General features: G+C 40.1%; 1 protein-coding gene across 1 annotated transcript in view; it reads left to right on the top strand.

The window, feature by feature from the left end:
- FKBP1B (FKBP prolyl isomerase 1B) overlaps positions 1-16,999 on the top strand; it is a 67,349-nt gene that overhangs the window by 39,859 nt on the left and 10,491 nt on the right. Inside the window, exon 3 of the mRNA XM_060233378.1 lies at positions 16,605-16,717. Within this exon, the coding sequence (XP_060089361.1) occupies positions 16,605-16,717 (113 nt within the window). The remainder of the gene's footprint in view (positions 1-16,604; positions 16,718-16,999) is intronic.

The raw sequence follows: 16,999 nt of genomic DNA, 5'->3' as shown, positions 1-16,999 counted from the left end.
TAATCCATTAATGATCGATTTGTTATACTATGTTTTAAGTGCAAAACAATAATAATTACATTTATAAGCTTGCATTAGTGTAGATTGCTATTGTAAATGTCATTAACAAGTCTTGTTAACACAGTGCTCTTTGATTTCATTCACTCATTGCACTGTGCCCCTGTTGTTTATATTCTAGGTTGGGAAATACCTGGAGATGTTGTGGGTGGAAGGAGAATTATTGGTTCTTATACCCTGCTCTTTACTACCCAAAGGAGTCTCGGAACAGCTGACAATCACCTTCCCTTCTTCTCCACACAACTGTTGTGACTGACTCAAGGTCACCTAGCTGGCTGCATGTGGAGAAGTGGGGGATCAAACCTGGTTCTCCAGATTAGAGTCTGTCACTCTCAACCGCTACACCACAGGCAGGGGAGGGACCTTAGCAGGGTGTGATGCCAAGCGCAGTCATTTTCTCCAGAGGAACTGATCTTGGTCACCTGGGGATCAAATGTAATAGCAGGAGAAATCCAGGTGCCACGTGGAAGTTGGCACCCTTATTTACAGTCAATTTTATTCTATAATGGAAGCAGTGTTTAAGGTGTGCTTAGTGAGAGATAGATTTACTTGAACTGCATAACTGGAACTTCTTTGTGTTGGCCCTCGAGATGGCCTGCATGAACCTGTATTTGTAAACTTGTAGATGATGTTGTAAGGTGTGTTGCTTTTTTTAAAGTTAGAATGGATTCATCATTGTTACATTTCTAGATACTAGTATATGTATATGACCACTTCTCATTACATATGAATTTCATCAATACATTAAGAAAAAAATAGAAACCAATATTTTGAGAAAGGCAGAAACTAAGTAAAAGATCCCCACGGTTGTAATCTGTGTTGAGTTCCTGTGAGCGAGATGGACAACAAATGGGGGTTGGGGAGGTTTTCTGAAGAAAGGACAAGTATGACTCACTTATTAACACACTTGCTTTCCTGTTGGAGTCCTGGTACAGTCATGTCAATGAGCCATGCAGCGGTATGACCCTTGCAGCAGTCATGTGCTCTTATCTTTTCTCCTTTTTGTTTTTTAAATCTTTATGGAGGCATAATTTGAATATAAAACTTTGCCAAACTGAATTTGAATGCAATGTAAGCTGCCATCATTTGGCCTTTCTTCTGCATAGCCTGGTTATAGTGATGCAGAGATGAACATGATACAATTAAGAGAATATGAAAACCATTTTTCAGCTCATGTCAGCCATCCAAATGTTAAATGTATTTTGTTCATCATGGTGAATTAAGCTTTATGGAACATGATCTGAAGTATCTGAAAAGCTGCTGCCTAATCCAATCACATCCCTTTTTCCATTCTAAAATGCCATTCCCATAGACCCTTGGTAGTGTTAATTATGGAAACATTATCCAGTGTTGCCAGATGGGTAGCCGGTTGTCGAAGCCTCAGCACTGTCTTAAATCGCTACGTGCTTCATGGAACGAATGAGAACCTATGAAGGAGCACTGAATTGCAAACCTTGCAAAAACTTGCGCCGGGTGTCTGTCTGCATGAGAGTTGACAGGCAAGTCTGAAGCCATATTGGGTTGTGAAAGACCTGAGTGGCTCACAGCAATGGATATTAATAGCAGGTGGCAGAATAGACAGTCCCAAAACCACAAGGTATAATGTGCTCCATGGCATATACAAGGCCCCATGATGACCTTACTTAGGGCATGAGAATTCCCCTGGCAAAATAATGAATGGACCCTGCCCTTTGCAAATGTACATCTGTAATACGAGTACCCAACATAAAGTCAGAGTCAGAACTACTGTAGTCTTACTTATGACTGTGGTTCAAAATCATTGTAGCTGTATTAGGAGTTTGGCAGACGTTCATTCTGTCCCTTGGAAGATTCCCTCCCTCCAGTTATTCTCAGTTTGCCTACCTGATGAGTCAGTCTGTCACTGCTGCAGCCACATCTTATAATGTAACCAATCATTTTTGCTTCAGCCCTTATTTGAAGTCTCACTACCCTTTGGCTGGAATGGCACACCTGTTATTTGTTAAGGAGTTAGTGGACAGAGCACAAGCCCTGTTTATCCTGGCAGTGGGGAACAGAAAACAAAACTTTGCCCGTGCAGTTATCTTTTCTTGTTGGAACTTCTGAAATACCACAGAGCTTTTACTTTAGCACAATTTAATGTTCTCCCCTCTGCCCTTTTGGAGGGGAAATATACTCATAGCCTGTATGTAAATTGTCACTGTCCCAGGCAATCTGGACTGGTAGAGACAATTGAGCATGTTCTTTTATATTGTCAGTATTATCAGGAGATTCAAATAAAGTACATCACATCAATTCTTGCTGCCTATCCAGGCAGATCCGATCAATTTTATTACGTTCTCCTTCTAGCTGATTGCTGCAATGAAATTACTGCCAAGGTAGCAAGATTCTGTGCCCTGGCTAGTTTACTCAGACAGATGATTACAACTTCTTTTAAGAAATTTTAAATATATATTTTAACAATTTCATTTATTTAAGTATATAATTGTGTTCAATGCCTAGACATGTTTAGATATCTAATTAATGTATTTGTTGTATATTATTGTACATGTTGACCTAAATTCTGATCTTGGATCATAATAATAAAAACATTGAACAACAAGCAGTTTGTGATGTGGACCAAGCCAGATGTGATGATGGGCTGAGCGGGAATTCAAAGCTGAGTCTCCCAAATGTTAGTCCAACACTAAAACTACTGCACTCTGCTGGCTCTCCATGGTTCACAGAAGCTCTCAGTCTTCTTTCATTTCCTTCCTACAGTTCATCTCCCAAGGCCATTTTTCTTCTACCCAGGCTCCAGTGCTGGAAGTGAACCTTTGTAGGAGAAAAGTAGAAGGAGAAAGGGGACTGATTTTGTCTACGGAGGTGGATGGGAGTAATAAGCAGGGAGAGGGTTGAGCCACACCCCCACCAAGCTCTGCTTGTGCTTTGAATTATATCTCGTTCTGCACACGGGTGGATCGGGTGGAAATGGACCATAGTATAAAAATAGCCAAATTCTACTGCCTTCCCACATCATTTAGTAGCCCACAGTTGGGCTATATCATGCCCTGACCTGATGTTATTTTAACACAACTGTACATTATGTGGCCATCAGTTTCAGCCTGCATTATGCAAAGTCACTCTTGATGGATATTGTGGTTTGCCATTCATTGCTTGAGTTTGGTTTCCAAGAGCCTTCAGTCAGTATTCTGTGCACAAGTGAGAGAAGTGGATTTGTAGCCTGACTGCCTGACGTGCTTTAAACAGATCCTGAGTCCTTGACTTTAATGATGAGTGAGGCTATTTTTATACTATGCTCCATTTCTTCAGAAGTTAGTTGCTTGCTGTCCCAGTTGACTGGTCTCGTCCCATGTCAAAAGAAAAAAGTGTGTTTAGTGGATATCTGATGATCCTGAATCAGTATTAAAATAAGATGAGCTTACACCAGTTACTCACACCAAGAATGGAATTGCACTTTACCTAAAGTCCTGCTATTCTTTTTTTCCTTAGGCATTTCATATTTCCAGTACAACAGCTGCATGTTTCCAACACTAATGAGCTAATGACGTAACCCGCCCTGAGCCTGTTCTACGGGAAGGGCGGGCTAAAATTGAAATAAATAAATAAATAAATAAATAAAAATATTAGTTTTATAAGACTCAGAGTAACAACAACTAAGAGAACAGTTTATGATTCAGTAAACTATCTGACACTTTTCACCTCAGTCTCTCAAAATATTATGTTTCCCTCAGAAAAATGGCATTTGATGACTTGTGACTAGCAAGCAGAAATGTGTGAGAGGAGAGAGCAAGGTTCCTGTTTCAGTCCTGATGGAACTGCACATGTAGTGAAACTGAGACCCCGCATGCTCACAATGGTCCTCAGATTTAATTGACAATGATATTGTGGCATTGTTTTCATTATTAAAGGGGGGAGAGCCCTTGGTGATGGACTGATGTCCTAATAATACTCTGCATGCTCCACTGAGGCATAAAAAGCAGACAAGTGTGAGGGATTCATATAGCTTTGCATTGTGTGATGGCTATTGCTTATATGGTATTCTCACTGTGTGGAGATGGCATTCATGTAGGGCAATGATCAACCATAGTGAGTGGTTGTGTGATGAAACTGAACTTATTGTGTGCTTCTTAATGCTGCTACGGCATTTCTGTGCAGTAACAAATTTGGCTTTTTCACCACATGGTACCAATATAAACAACACAAGTTTTGTCTTGGGTAGAGTTAATTGTTTGACAGAGAGATACTACTATCTGTAAATGGCTAGGAATCAAAGCTGTAGTTGAAAATCCCTGTCATTTGTATTAAATAGAATTGTTTCAGAAAGTTAACTGCTTTGCAATAACAAACTCTGAAGTTCTGGATGAAACAGATGTTTCCTATTTTTTCTTTTTAGTTCCAGAATGTTTTTAGCTGTTTTACTGGTTTTAATAATGTAATAAGAAACCTAAAAGGTTAATATGCAATTAAAGGGCCAAACATTAAAAACAAAATGTAAAAAAATAATAAATCAACATACATGTATGTATTGTAGAAAGCTAAAACCATTTAAGGGCCCATCATAAGCCTCTATCCTATGCAAAATCATAAAACCTCAATGGGAACCTACTCAGCTTGACCTGATGCGTTTCGACCTAAATTGGTCTTCTTCAGAGGTCAGAAAGGTAAGTACACTTATTGGCTCATAATACAGAACAGAATAAAACAGTAGAACAATGCTGGACCACAAGGAAATTTCTGTAATATAAAAGAGAAAAAAAGTTAAACCACACTAAAAATAATAATGAATAAAACCATAAATTTCAAATTTTATCAGTTGTCTCACCACGTGGTCCAGAATTGATCAAGTAAAGTCACAGCCTATGTGCCAAGAGTTGTGTGTAGTGTGCTGAAGCTGGTGCTCAGCTTAAAAATGCTAGGAACCAGATGATGCAATCCTGGCCCAATCAAAGCACATGATATAATTAGAACAAACGTCATGAGGGAAGATAAATTGGAAACTGCAGGTACATTACAGGTAAATTATACACAAAACCAATCAATTCCCTCATTCAAAACATGAGGTGTTAAAGTCCCTAGAGTGTGAATCCAAAATGTCTCTCTGTCCTTCAGATGTTGCGCAAGCTGTAATTTTGGCGCATGTATTTGTTCCAAGACAAAGAACTGCAGGTGCTTCTCAGAGTGATTTGATGAAGTCCAGTGTTTCAGCAAGGGAGCCTTCTTCCTTTGAAGACGAATGTTACTTCTGTGCTCTCAAATCCTGGTTTTCACAGTCCTAGTTGTATAGCCAATATACATTAAGTCACAGCAGATTATACAATAAATAACAGATTTGGAATTACAATTAAGGAACGACTTAATGAAATACTGGTAGAGTCAAGAAAAGAATCAGTGTGATGCATTAAACTGCAAACAGAGCAGCCCCCACATGGAAAGCTACCTACTGGTCTGTCCCTGCCATCCACTCCCTTCTGTCTTGTTTGAATGGATTTTAATCTGCTGTTAACTAAAACATCCTTCAAGTTCTTAGATCTCCTATATGTAAAAAGGGGAGGAGGGCAGCATCTGGGAACCTTGGTGAGGAGATGCCAGTGTTTCATAATAATTTCCTTTACCTGTCTTGACCTGCCATCAAATGTTAAGGGGATAATTAGTCTCTCAGTTTGACTTTGTCAAGTTTTAGGGGCCAATAAGGATGACCTGCAGGTATTTTTTGCTTTGTGATAAACTTGTTTTACTATTTTGGAGGAGTAACCTCTTTCCCTAAACTGTCTCATCAATAAAGAAGCCTGTTTAACAAAATCAGAGTATTGGCTGCAATTCCTTCTCAGTCTCAGCATTTGAGAGTATGGTAGATTCTTCTTTAAATGCTGGGGGTGGAAACTGTCACTGACAAGTAAGGAATTAACATCAGTTGGTTTTCTATAAGTGTCAGTCTCAATCATATTGCCCACTCTCTTCACTACCACATCCAGAAAATTAATGTTATTTTTATCACAATTCATCTCAAATTTAATGCTATCATGTACACTATTGATGAATTGTTGAAATTCAACCAGTAGTTGTTCTGAGCCTCTCCAGATTAAAAATATATCATCCAAAAATCTTTTATACATAATGATGTTGTTTACATAAATGTTATTATCACTCAGGATATACTTGTTTTCAAAACTGTTCATAAACAAATTTGCCAACTCTGGTGCAAATTTACAGCCCAGAGCTGTCCCAGATATTTGTCAAAAAAACTTATTTTGGAATTGGAAGTAGTTTCTCTTTAAACATATCTCAGCTATTTGGCATAGGAATGCAGTAGGAGGGTTAGTTGGATCCTCTCTCCCATCAAGTGTTATCTGCAGCACCTCCAAGGCCTCACCCTGAGGTATATTAGTATATAATGAGACTACATCAAAAGTCACAAATAGCGTATCTTCAAAATCCATTCTTATTTCACTGATATGTCTTAAAAAATCCATTGTACCTTTCAAATAAATACTGGTTTTGGAAATAAAAGGTTTTAAAAAACTATCAAGATAACAAGCTAGGGTTCAAGGATTGAGCCACATCCTGAGACGATGGGCCTCCCAGGTACTGGCATGGTCCTTTTATAAATCTTGGGTAGGAGGTAAAATTGTGGGATTCTGTTATCTGACTGTAACAGGAAATCATAGATGGATCTTGTTATATACCCTGTAAGTAAGGCTTCATCTAATACCTTCACAATTTCTTTCCTGATTTCCAAAGTAGGGTCGTCCTTGCTAATCCTATAGTGAAGGCTATTGTTCAGTTGTCTTTCAGCTTCTTTAATATAATCCATTCTATCCCATATAACCACTGTCCCCCCCCCCTTATCTGCCAGTTTATATACTACATTCTCATAAGACATAATTTTTTTCAGAGCCTCAACTTCCACTGTGGTGAAATTATGCCATACTCCCACCCCTGTTTTATACATTTCATTTAAATCTTCCAGCAGGAGGGCGGGGCGACGCGGCAAATGGCGGACGCCTGAAGGAGCCGCTCTCTCTTGACTGTCCCTTCGCGCTCCTCCCGCTCCTTCTTAACACCTCGCTTTCGCCCGGGCATGGGCAGAAGAAACGTTGGAACTCACAGGGCAGCCAGAAAGACCTCCAAAACGACACAGCAAGTACTAACCTTCCCCCCCCCCCGCGACTCCCGAAGCTCCCGCTCCCTCGCCTGGGCCTCTTCTCTTGCCAGAGAAAATGGTGTCCGATGCCTCTCCCGTTACTGAAGAAGGCGCTTTGCTTACCTCCCAGTCATTTCACGCAGCAATGGCCCAGTTGCAGGAGACTATTGGGGAAGCAATTTCCAAGGCAACTGCACCCATTTACTCCGAACTCAAGAAAATTAACGAAACTTTAGCAGCTGCCACTCAAACTGCAGATGCAGCCTTCGAAATAGCTACTAAGGCCCAAGAAGCAGTAGAGAGCCTCCAACACTCCGATCTGTGGGCGCATGAAAAAATCTTATACTTGGATAACAAACTTAGGGCGGCAAATTTGAAATTTCGAGGCCTGCCCGAACAGGCAGAAGAAAACCAAGAGCTTAAAACCTTTATAGCGACCTGGCTAGTCTCTGCCCTCCACCTTCATGACGGTGTTGCCCCTCTTATTGATTCTGCCTACCGCCTTGGTGTCCTTCGATCTAATTCAAAGGAATTTCCATGAGACATTTTAGTCACAATCCCAGACTCCAGGACCAGGATCGCAATTTTCCAAAAAGCTCGATCTGATGAAGGCCTACTCTATGAAGAGAAGAAAATCCTTGTATTGGCTGACCTTTCCCCCGAGACCTTGCAGCACAGAAAGGATATGAAACCTATTCTCAACCTGCTTGCTTCACACAAGATTCGTTTTCGCTGGTCTTCTCCCACCCAAGTCTTGGTGGTTCACCAGGGTCTCCGTTTAACTGCCTCTGACTTTGCCTCTGGATGTGACCTTCTTAATCACCTCCACATTGATCCGCCTCCAACCACTGACCCAAACTTGGCTAATGTCCTCCAGTCACCCAGCAAGCCACTTTTCTCCCGATCAAGAAGACGACATTGAACATGCTTTATGTGGCAAACCAGCCTACTTGTGCGTTTCTATGCTCATGTTATGTTAGTTGCAAGTGCCATGCCCTGGCTTTATCTTTACGTTTTGGAAGGAAGCGGGGGGAGGAGGAATTTTCCCACTCTTAATTTCACCTAGATGGGACAGTCAAGAGTTCTCTCCTTCTAGCCCTCCTACCCTGGTTAGTGTTCTATTAATATAGGCTAAAGTTTTCATTGTTCTCTTTTAGAGCCAATGAATAGTCTAGATAGATTTGTGTTTTATGTATTGTTTATTGTTTATTTGTTTAGAAGGGAAAGCCTTTTGGTGGCATTGTCCACGAAACTGACTGTTTACTTTGTTAATTTTAACCACTTTTGGTCAACCTTGTTTGTTCGTAACGGTGACCTATATGCTAAATGGTCCTCTCCTATTATGCAATGGTATTTGAATCTTCTGCTTCCATTTCAGGAAAGTAATATGAAGCTTGGTTCGTTATACGTTGTCCATTTTTACGACCTAGCCTCCTTCTCCATGCTTCTATTTCTAATAGCAGCTGGCTCAAGCTTTCGTTTGTTTTCACCTATTTTTATCCTGAACTTAACCAGTCCCACTTCTATGGATACTATTTTCACTCTATTGAAGATATATGTTATTGTAATGCAATGTTGGTTGTTTGTTACTGGTTTAAATTTCTTATGCTTGTTTTGGGAGGAATTTGCTCTTTGGCCGCTAGGCCTTCTAATGTTGGTTAAGTCTGAAAACTTCACACTTCTTGATCGGTTTTTGTCATGTCAGATCTAAAATTAATCTCTCTTAACTGTAGAGGCCTTAATAATGTTATTAAGGCCAAAAGACTCTCCTCCGCATTAACAAAACTACAACCCGACCTTCTTTTTTTACAGGAAACCCACATTAAAAAGTCAAATTTTAATATTCTCCATTCAAAATGGTTCCAAACACAATTTCTAGCTCCCGGTTCTTCAAAGTCACGTGGAGTCACTATCGTGCTATCTAAGAGAACAAGATTTGCCCCTATGGCCCAGGAAATAGACCCTCAGGGAAGATATATTTTCGTTAAAGGTATGCTCAACAGCTCTCTATTTACTTTGGTCTCCCTATACGCTCCCAATGCTGCACAAATTACTTTTATAAAATCTACCCTGCAGAAGCTTGCCCTCTTCCAGGAGGGGGAAGTGGTTATAGGCGGTGATTTCAACCAGATAATTGACCCTATTTGGGACAGATCCTTTAAAACACGCACCCCCACAGTTGCCCCCTCCGCACCTCTCCAAACTATTTTCCAAAATCATAATTTATATGACATTTGGAGGATCCGCAACCCAGGTGTTAAAGACTATACATACTTTTCTGCAGTCCATAATGTTTTTACAAGAATAGATTATTTCCTTATATCCCCTTCCCTACTGAACCAAATCTCCTACGCCAATATAGGTCTTAGAACTCTCTCTGACCACGCCTGGTTGGAATGTACTCTAAGTGTTGCTCCCCAAGATAAACCTTGTTACAATTGGTCGCTGAATAGATCACTTCTTTTAAATAAAGAATTCTGTACGCAGATTGAAAAAGAGATCAATTTTTATTTTGATAAAAACTCCGATTGTGGGGTCTCCCCCAATATTGTCTGGGATGCAATGAAAGCAGTCCTACGGGGCAAATGCATCTCCTTGAATTTGGCCTACAAAAAAAGGAAATTAGAACTCAGTCAACATATACTAGACAACATTAAACTGTTAGAACAGAAACACAAACAGACTTGCTCAAAAAAGATTTATCATAAACTCTTACTCGAATGGAAAAAACTCGAGTTACTAGATACCACTACCATCAGGAAAAATCTTCTTTTTTTAAAGCAGAGATACTGGCACAACCACCCCCGTTCATTGAAACTTCTATCCTGGAAACTTAGAAAGGAACTAGGGGAGCGACAAATAAATCTCATTTCAGACTCCATGGGCAAAAGACACTCCTCTAATAAGAAAATCATAGAAGTTTTTCACAATTATTTTCAAAAACTATATACCTCAACCAATCCTTCTTCTCTCTCAATAGATCGCCTTTTACAAGATCATCCCATTCTTAATCGCTTATCACAAGACCACCAACACTTTTTAGAGTCACCTATCTCTCCGACGGAGGTGCTAGATGCCATCAAATTCTCTAAACCCAACAAAACACCTGGTAGAGACGGTCTGCCTTCAGAATTTTATAAGAAATTTGGTTCTTCCTTAACCCCTCATATTACTTCGATTTGTAATCTAGTGCTAGACACTGGCCTTATGCCCCCTTCTTGGTCTCAAGCGAAAATAATTCTTATACTCAAAAAAGAGAAAGACCCCCTAACCACCAAGTCTTATCGCCCCATCTCTTTACTTAATAATGATTATAAATTATTTACGTCCATTTTAACAGCTAGACTGAATAAAATTATTGGCTCTTATATTCACATAAACCAATCGGGATTCATCCCCAACCGAGATATTACTGATAACACGAGACAAACTATTAACCTGATTCAATACTGCAACTTTCAGAAATTCGAGTCCTGCATTTTGGCCTTGGACATCGAAAAAGCCTTTGACAGCGTGGAACCGCTTTTTCTCCATAAGGTTCTACACTATATGAGATTCGGTCCGAAATTCAAGAAGGTTATTAGTTCTCTTTATTTAGATCCATCCGCTTTCCTACAAATTAATGGCCAACAATCTCCTGTGTTTCGACTCGAAAGAGGGACACGTCAGGGCTGTCCCCTCTCCCCAATTCTTTTTGCACTGGCCATTGAACCTCTCGCCAATTTAATCCGTCTTTCTCCTGAGATCCCTGGAATTTCAGTTCAAGGCTCATCATTTAAAATCAGCTTATTTGCTGACGATATAGTTCTATATATTTCCAATCCATTGCAATCCCTAAATGCTATTTCCACTATCCTGGACAGTTTTGGGACGCTTTCTGGACTCCGGGTTAATCACTCCAAATCTATTCTTTATCCAATCAATGTCCCTCCCAATTTAAGGAATGAAATAACTACTAATTACCCCTTCCATTGGGTTACTGATAACTGGTCATATTTAGGGTTAAAAATTCCTCTAAACCTTTCCAATTTATTAAAGACCAACTATACTTCCACTTTCTCAGATATTTCCACCAATTTGAAACAATGGGACAAATTGCAACTGTCCTGGTTGGAAAGAATCCATACCATCAAATCTTTTATTTTTTCACGTTTACTATACTTATTCCGGGCTCTTCCTATTGAGATACCTCAAGGACTGCTAAACTCAAACTCTGTCCGCCTTCATCTGGAAATACAAAAAAGCCAGAATCAAACTATCAACAATTTGCCGCTCTAGAGCTAAAGGCGGCCTGGCGGTCCCGGATATTACTCGTTATTATAAAGCCGCCATTCTCTCCCAAATGATCAGGATTTTATACCAACATCCTTCCCCCCCACCTTGGTCCCTCCTTGAAGAGGCCCATTTTACTCCCCTCAAATACTATGAGCTTTTATGGCTCAAAAAGCCAGACCGTCCTCTATGGCATTTTGTGAACCCATTTATTAGAGCACTTCTTTCGGTTTGGGACTCAGAACGCCCTTTTCTTGCTCCAGGCCTTTCCATTATTTCCTCATTTATGGGCCAAAAATGGTTTCCCCCGGCCCAACTCCCTTCTTCCTTTAAAACTTGGCGTGACTCCTCGAAGGTCTTCCTTTTTAACCTTCTTTCTTCCTCCAAACAAATTTTACCTAAAGACAAGCTTGACCAAGAACTATCAAACCCATCACCTTGGTTCCAATACTTCCAAATTAGACATTTACTTCAAGACCCCCAATTGAAACCGTCACTTTCCCGCCCAACAACTGACTTTGAATACCTGATTCTCCACCTACAGGATTCCGAAAGATCAAAGGGTCTCATTTCACAAATATATCGTATTCTCCTATCCAAACTGGAATCCTCACTTCCCTCCTATACAAATTCATGGCATAAGGACTGTGGGTCCACGCTTTCTCCAGACCAATGGGAGGCCATATGGGAAAGTGAAATTCTACACTCTAACATTATAAATATATCACAACAAAACTTCAAACTAATAGCCCGCTGGTATCTTACTCCCATTCAACTTTCATACATGATCATTTCGACCTCCCCTGATTGCTGGAGAGACTGTGGCCTTAAAGCTTCCTATATCCATTGTTGGTGGGAGTGCCCTAAATTAAGACCCTTTTGGTCTTCAATTTGTTCTCATCTTTCAACCCTACTGGGAATTATAATTCCTGAAGACCCTAAGATAATACTTCTCAATCACTGGCCTGGTTCCAAATTGTCATCCTCCAAAAGATCCCTAATGGCCAAACTCCTAACGGCTGCAAAAGCAACGGTAGCACAATCCTGGAAAAACCCCAACAGCCCATCTCTCGACACCTGGCTCCTAAAAGTTTGGGATCACATCGCTATGGACAAGATCCAGGCATCACTTGATACTACTGACCCTTATCAAGCCTATTCTAAATATATAGCGATATGGCTTCCTATCCTGGAAAAAATTGATACAGACCCATTCTATATCAACTCTCATAACAAAAGTAAACTTTATAAAGATTTTCTGTGGTTATAACTCTTCTTATAGTACCGTATTTCACAATTCTAATATTGGTCTATCCCTTCTCTTCCCTCTTTTTATTTATTTTTAGGTATATGGTTTCTGTTGGTTAAGATGTTTTGTTTATTGTCAGATGTTTTTCTCGCTCCCTTTTTTCCCTTTTGTTGTATTTGATTGGTCAAATTCATCAAGCTACGTACATTTTTTGCATTACCCTATGTTATGGTTGCATTACCCTATGTTATTAGAAATCTTTTCTAATAAACCATTTATTAATCTGAAAAAAAAAAATCTTCCAGAACTATCTCCTGGAATGCCATAACCCTAGGGTTTTGTGAGGGAGGATTAAAAGTGGATTTTGGCTTAAATTGTACCTCTATCTATTCTGGGTTCTAAATTGTTCTTAAAGTGATCAGCTAGTCTTATCTTCCTGAAAAGGTGCTGAATTTCAATCATGAGCTTAAATTCATCATGCTTGGGAGTGGGAACAAAGGAGAAACCTTTCATAAGAACTGCCAATTCTGACTGAGAAAAAAAATCTTGACAAATTTACTACCTGTGAGTTTTTTGCATTTTCTTCCTGTGGAATATCCTGGATTCTGTTTTGCCTTGTTTTCTGTGTTGCCTGTCTAAAAAACTTGTATCGCTGGAAGTGTGAGGCACTGGAGAATTGGAACTATGAAAACTGTTATGCACTGATTGAGCTGAGGCTGCTTCCACCTCAGAGTCTGTCCTTTCCATTTCAGAGCTGGTATTAACAGTGGTCTTAAAAGAAACAGACTTTCTTTTTGAGTTTCTTCTAGTGCCTTGGACCATTCAAATACCCTATTCTCCTGGTAATCCTTAAGGTCCCTTTGAAATTTAATAAATTTAGCCTCTTTAATGGACATATACTTGTTTTCCAAATTCCTATCTAATATGGATATCTTATCTGCCATAGACTTCTCCCCAATTGTATTTTTAATTTCCATATTTAGAGATTCAATCTCCTGCTGCATAATAGATATCTCCTTATTGGCTGTTTCTGTTAAAAGGGCCATGAGATCCATTGAACATTTGTTTAGTATGGCATAACACTTATCCTTAAATTTCATATTTTGTGGAAACATGCCTGGTGTTTTCCTTATACATAATCCTCTAGGTACTATTTTATTCCTTAAGTAATCACCTATTCTGGTGTTCCGTTTTACATGTGAGCCACCCTGAGCCTGCTCCGGCGGGGAGGGTGGGATATAAATCCAATAAATCTGAATCTTTTATAAAATTATGTATATTTTTATAAATTACCATAACATTGCCTCTTTCTTAAGCTGAAGAATTCTAATATTTTCCCACTTTTTTCATTGGAAAGAGAAACCCACATCATAATGCAGAAAACTCTGATTTTTTCCCTGTCCTTTTATGTTTTATGTAGTATATTGAGACCTCTTAAAATCTAAAAATGCAAAAGTATTGTTATTATTAGTTCTTTATCTTCTTGTTCTAATATACAACAAGCAACTTGTTTGTCTGTAACTAGATAGCCTTGTGCAGCCTTCCCTGGTTGCCAGTTTGTCTGGATGACTCTGAGCCAGCAACAGCATAGCTGGGAGAGTTATGTAATTGTAAGAAATGTATCACTCATTCATAACCTGGAATTTGAAGGGTAAGAACACTCCTGTTATAGCATGGCAGGAGCAGGAAAGTGAGCTAAAAATGAATCAGAAAAACAATAACTATTGTGTATGGTGTCTTAGGTTGCATCCATTCATTGCTGGATATTGCTACCATTACTGTGTAGCAACCATTTGCAGTTATATTTTGTATTTTTCTGTGTGGCCATGACAACACAGTTGTGAATGCATGCTATAGTGCACAATATCTAATGATATGCAGATTTAGTATTAGGTGGACATGGGCCTAATGGAGAATTCTTTCCCACTGCCCCCACCCCCCAAATAACTACAGTATCACACCATATCTGTTAATAGGCTACCTCAGATAACGTACCCAGCCTAAACCTTAGAGAGCAGGAGAGCTTGTTCATTTGTTTTGACTTAGACATATAGTTGCCTGGTCCTAGCACAACTACACAAATTTGTGGTAGGGTATGAGCTTTTGTGAGTCACTGCTCACTTCAGATACAGGTGGTGGCTGGAGACCTCCTGATATCATGACTAATCTCCAGGCAACAGAGGTCAATCCCCCTGGAGAAAATGGCTGCTTTGAACTCTATGACATTATACCCCGTTAAAACTCCTCCCCTTCCCAAACCTCAGCCTCCTCAGGCTCCACTCCCAAAATCTCCAGGTATTTTCCAAGCCAGAGCTGGCAACATTATCTGGTTCCCCTCCCCCACAACCCCTTAAAGACTCATGGGCCTGGCGATATTGTAGACTTGCCAGTCCCCAGGTCCCAGTGGGGGATCCCCCAGTTTTTCAGGCTCCTTCCCACCACCAGCCAGTTGGCTTAGAAAAAGTTTGCAAAGAACTGCTTGTGTTTTGGAAGGTCTGTGTGCCTCAGCAAGGCAAAGCTGCAGGGGGATGGGGTGAGAAGGCAGAGTCCACATGGTTCTTTCCTGTGAGTGTGTGAGAGATGAAGCCAGCACAATCCCTCTATTTGGCATTCGTTTCAGAAGTTGTTTGTATGGATAGTAAAGCGTTAACTAGAACCTAGACTGCTTTGTTCAATACTTTAGTTTTCCTGTTAGTCTGAAGAAGCTGATTGAAATACAGTAGATTGCTGCATCCAGCAACTCTCGTGAGAAAATTATTCCAGTGAGATCACAAGAGTGTGGACTTGCAGACTGTTCATTTTGACTGCTTTGTGAGTGTGTGTTCATTTAGTGGAAGTGCAGCTGCTTGGGGAACCCTTTGAAGGCAGAAAAGAGGAGGAAATTAAGATTATATTAAAGGGAACTGCACTACTATATTTTTATTTTTTATTTTAGGGAATAGGAAACTCCCCAGGCTCAAAGTTCCCAGGTATTTCCTGAGTTGGACAAGGCAACCCTATTGAATAGAAGTACAAATGATAGTATTACACTTTCCATATATCTATGAATGTGTGCTGTCTTAGTCATGTGATTTTGAGATGAACTAATCACCTCAAAAACAATTTTTTAAAAATATGGAAATTGACTATGCACTTGATACAAAATATAACAGAGATGCTTCCCATCTAGAGTTGCTAGGTCATATCTAGACAGTGGAGGGGGACTGCAGTCCTCTTTCCTGGAGTGTTCCTCACACACGCCGTAGTAACATCACCTGGAAATGACATAATCACACCAGGCATGTTGCACTCTATCATTTGGAGGACCATAGAGTTTCCCCAAAAATGATAGTGTCCCCCACGTGATGTGCCTGGCACAATGACATAACCTCTGGGGGATGTCACCACACTGGGCACATCAGGAGCATCATAGCTCTTCAGGAGCGATGCTCTCCATGGTGGTGGATTGGAGGCTCTGAAAGTGGAGGGGAACTCACCCTTGTTGCAAGGTTGGGAACCCTATTCCTATCTCCCATCTGCCTGTACAGTAGTTACTACCAGTAGGCAGGGGTTTTTTTTGAGCAGGAACGCACAAGAATGCAGTTTCAGCTGGCTTGGTGTCAGGGGTGTGGCCTAATATTCAATGAGTTCCTGCTGGGCTTTTTCTACAAAAAAGCCCTGTGTGAAACAATGGTGACATTAGGGGGCATGACCTAATACGCAAATGAGTTTCTGTGGGACTTTTTCTACAAAAAAAAAGCCCCACCAGTAGACATGTACAGAAGTCTTAACAAAAGCCATCAAGGATTGGGCTAGCTGTAAGCCCTAATCCCCCAAACAGGTAACTCTACTCAGGCAGTCCTTTTTGTTGCATTGCCATTCCGCATTTAGCTGTAATGAGAACTATTTGTGTTGCCTTGGCAGGGATGTTACAGAATGGAAAGAAGTTTGATTCCTCCCGAGACCGAAACAAGCCTTTCAAGTTCAAGATCGGCAAACAAGAAGTCATTAAAGGCTTTGAAGAAGGAGCTGCGCAGGTAGGAGAGATCATGGTTGCCTTTTCTCAGGCAAGAGGTTATCATTGTGAGTGAAAAACTGGGAGTGAAAAATTAAAATTACCGTATAGGTACTTTGGGGGGGAGTTAATTGTATATATGTACATTTGTTGGTTTGAATATAAGTAAAGTTCAATAAGATACATATTTGAGTCTAGCCATTCTCCTTCATCAATTACTATTGTAGAAAATAGTAGGAGTCCAGCAGCACCATAAAACCCAACAAAATTTGTGGTAGAGTATGAGCTTTCATGAGTCACTGTT

Source organism: Heteronotia binoei, chromosome 1, assembly GCF_032191835.1.
Source record: "Heteronotia binoei isolate CCM8104 ecotype False Entrance Well chromosome 1, APGP_CSIRO_Hbin_v1, whole genome shotgun sequence".
Lineage (NCBI taxonomy): Eukaryota > Metazoa > Chordata > Lepidosauria > Squamata > Gekkonidae > Heteronotia > Heteronotia binoei.
Note: the sequence above shows the minus strand (reverse complement) of the source record. Positions and strands in the feature narration are given on the sequence as shown.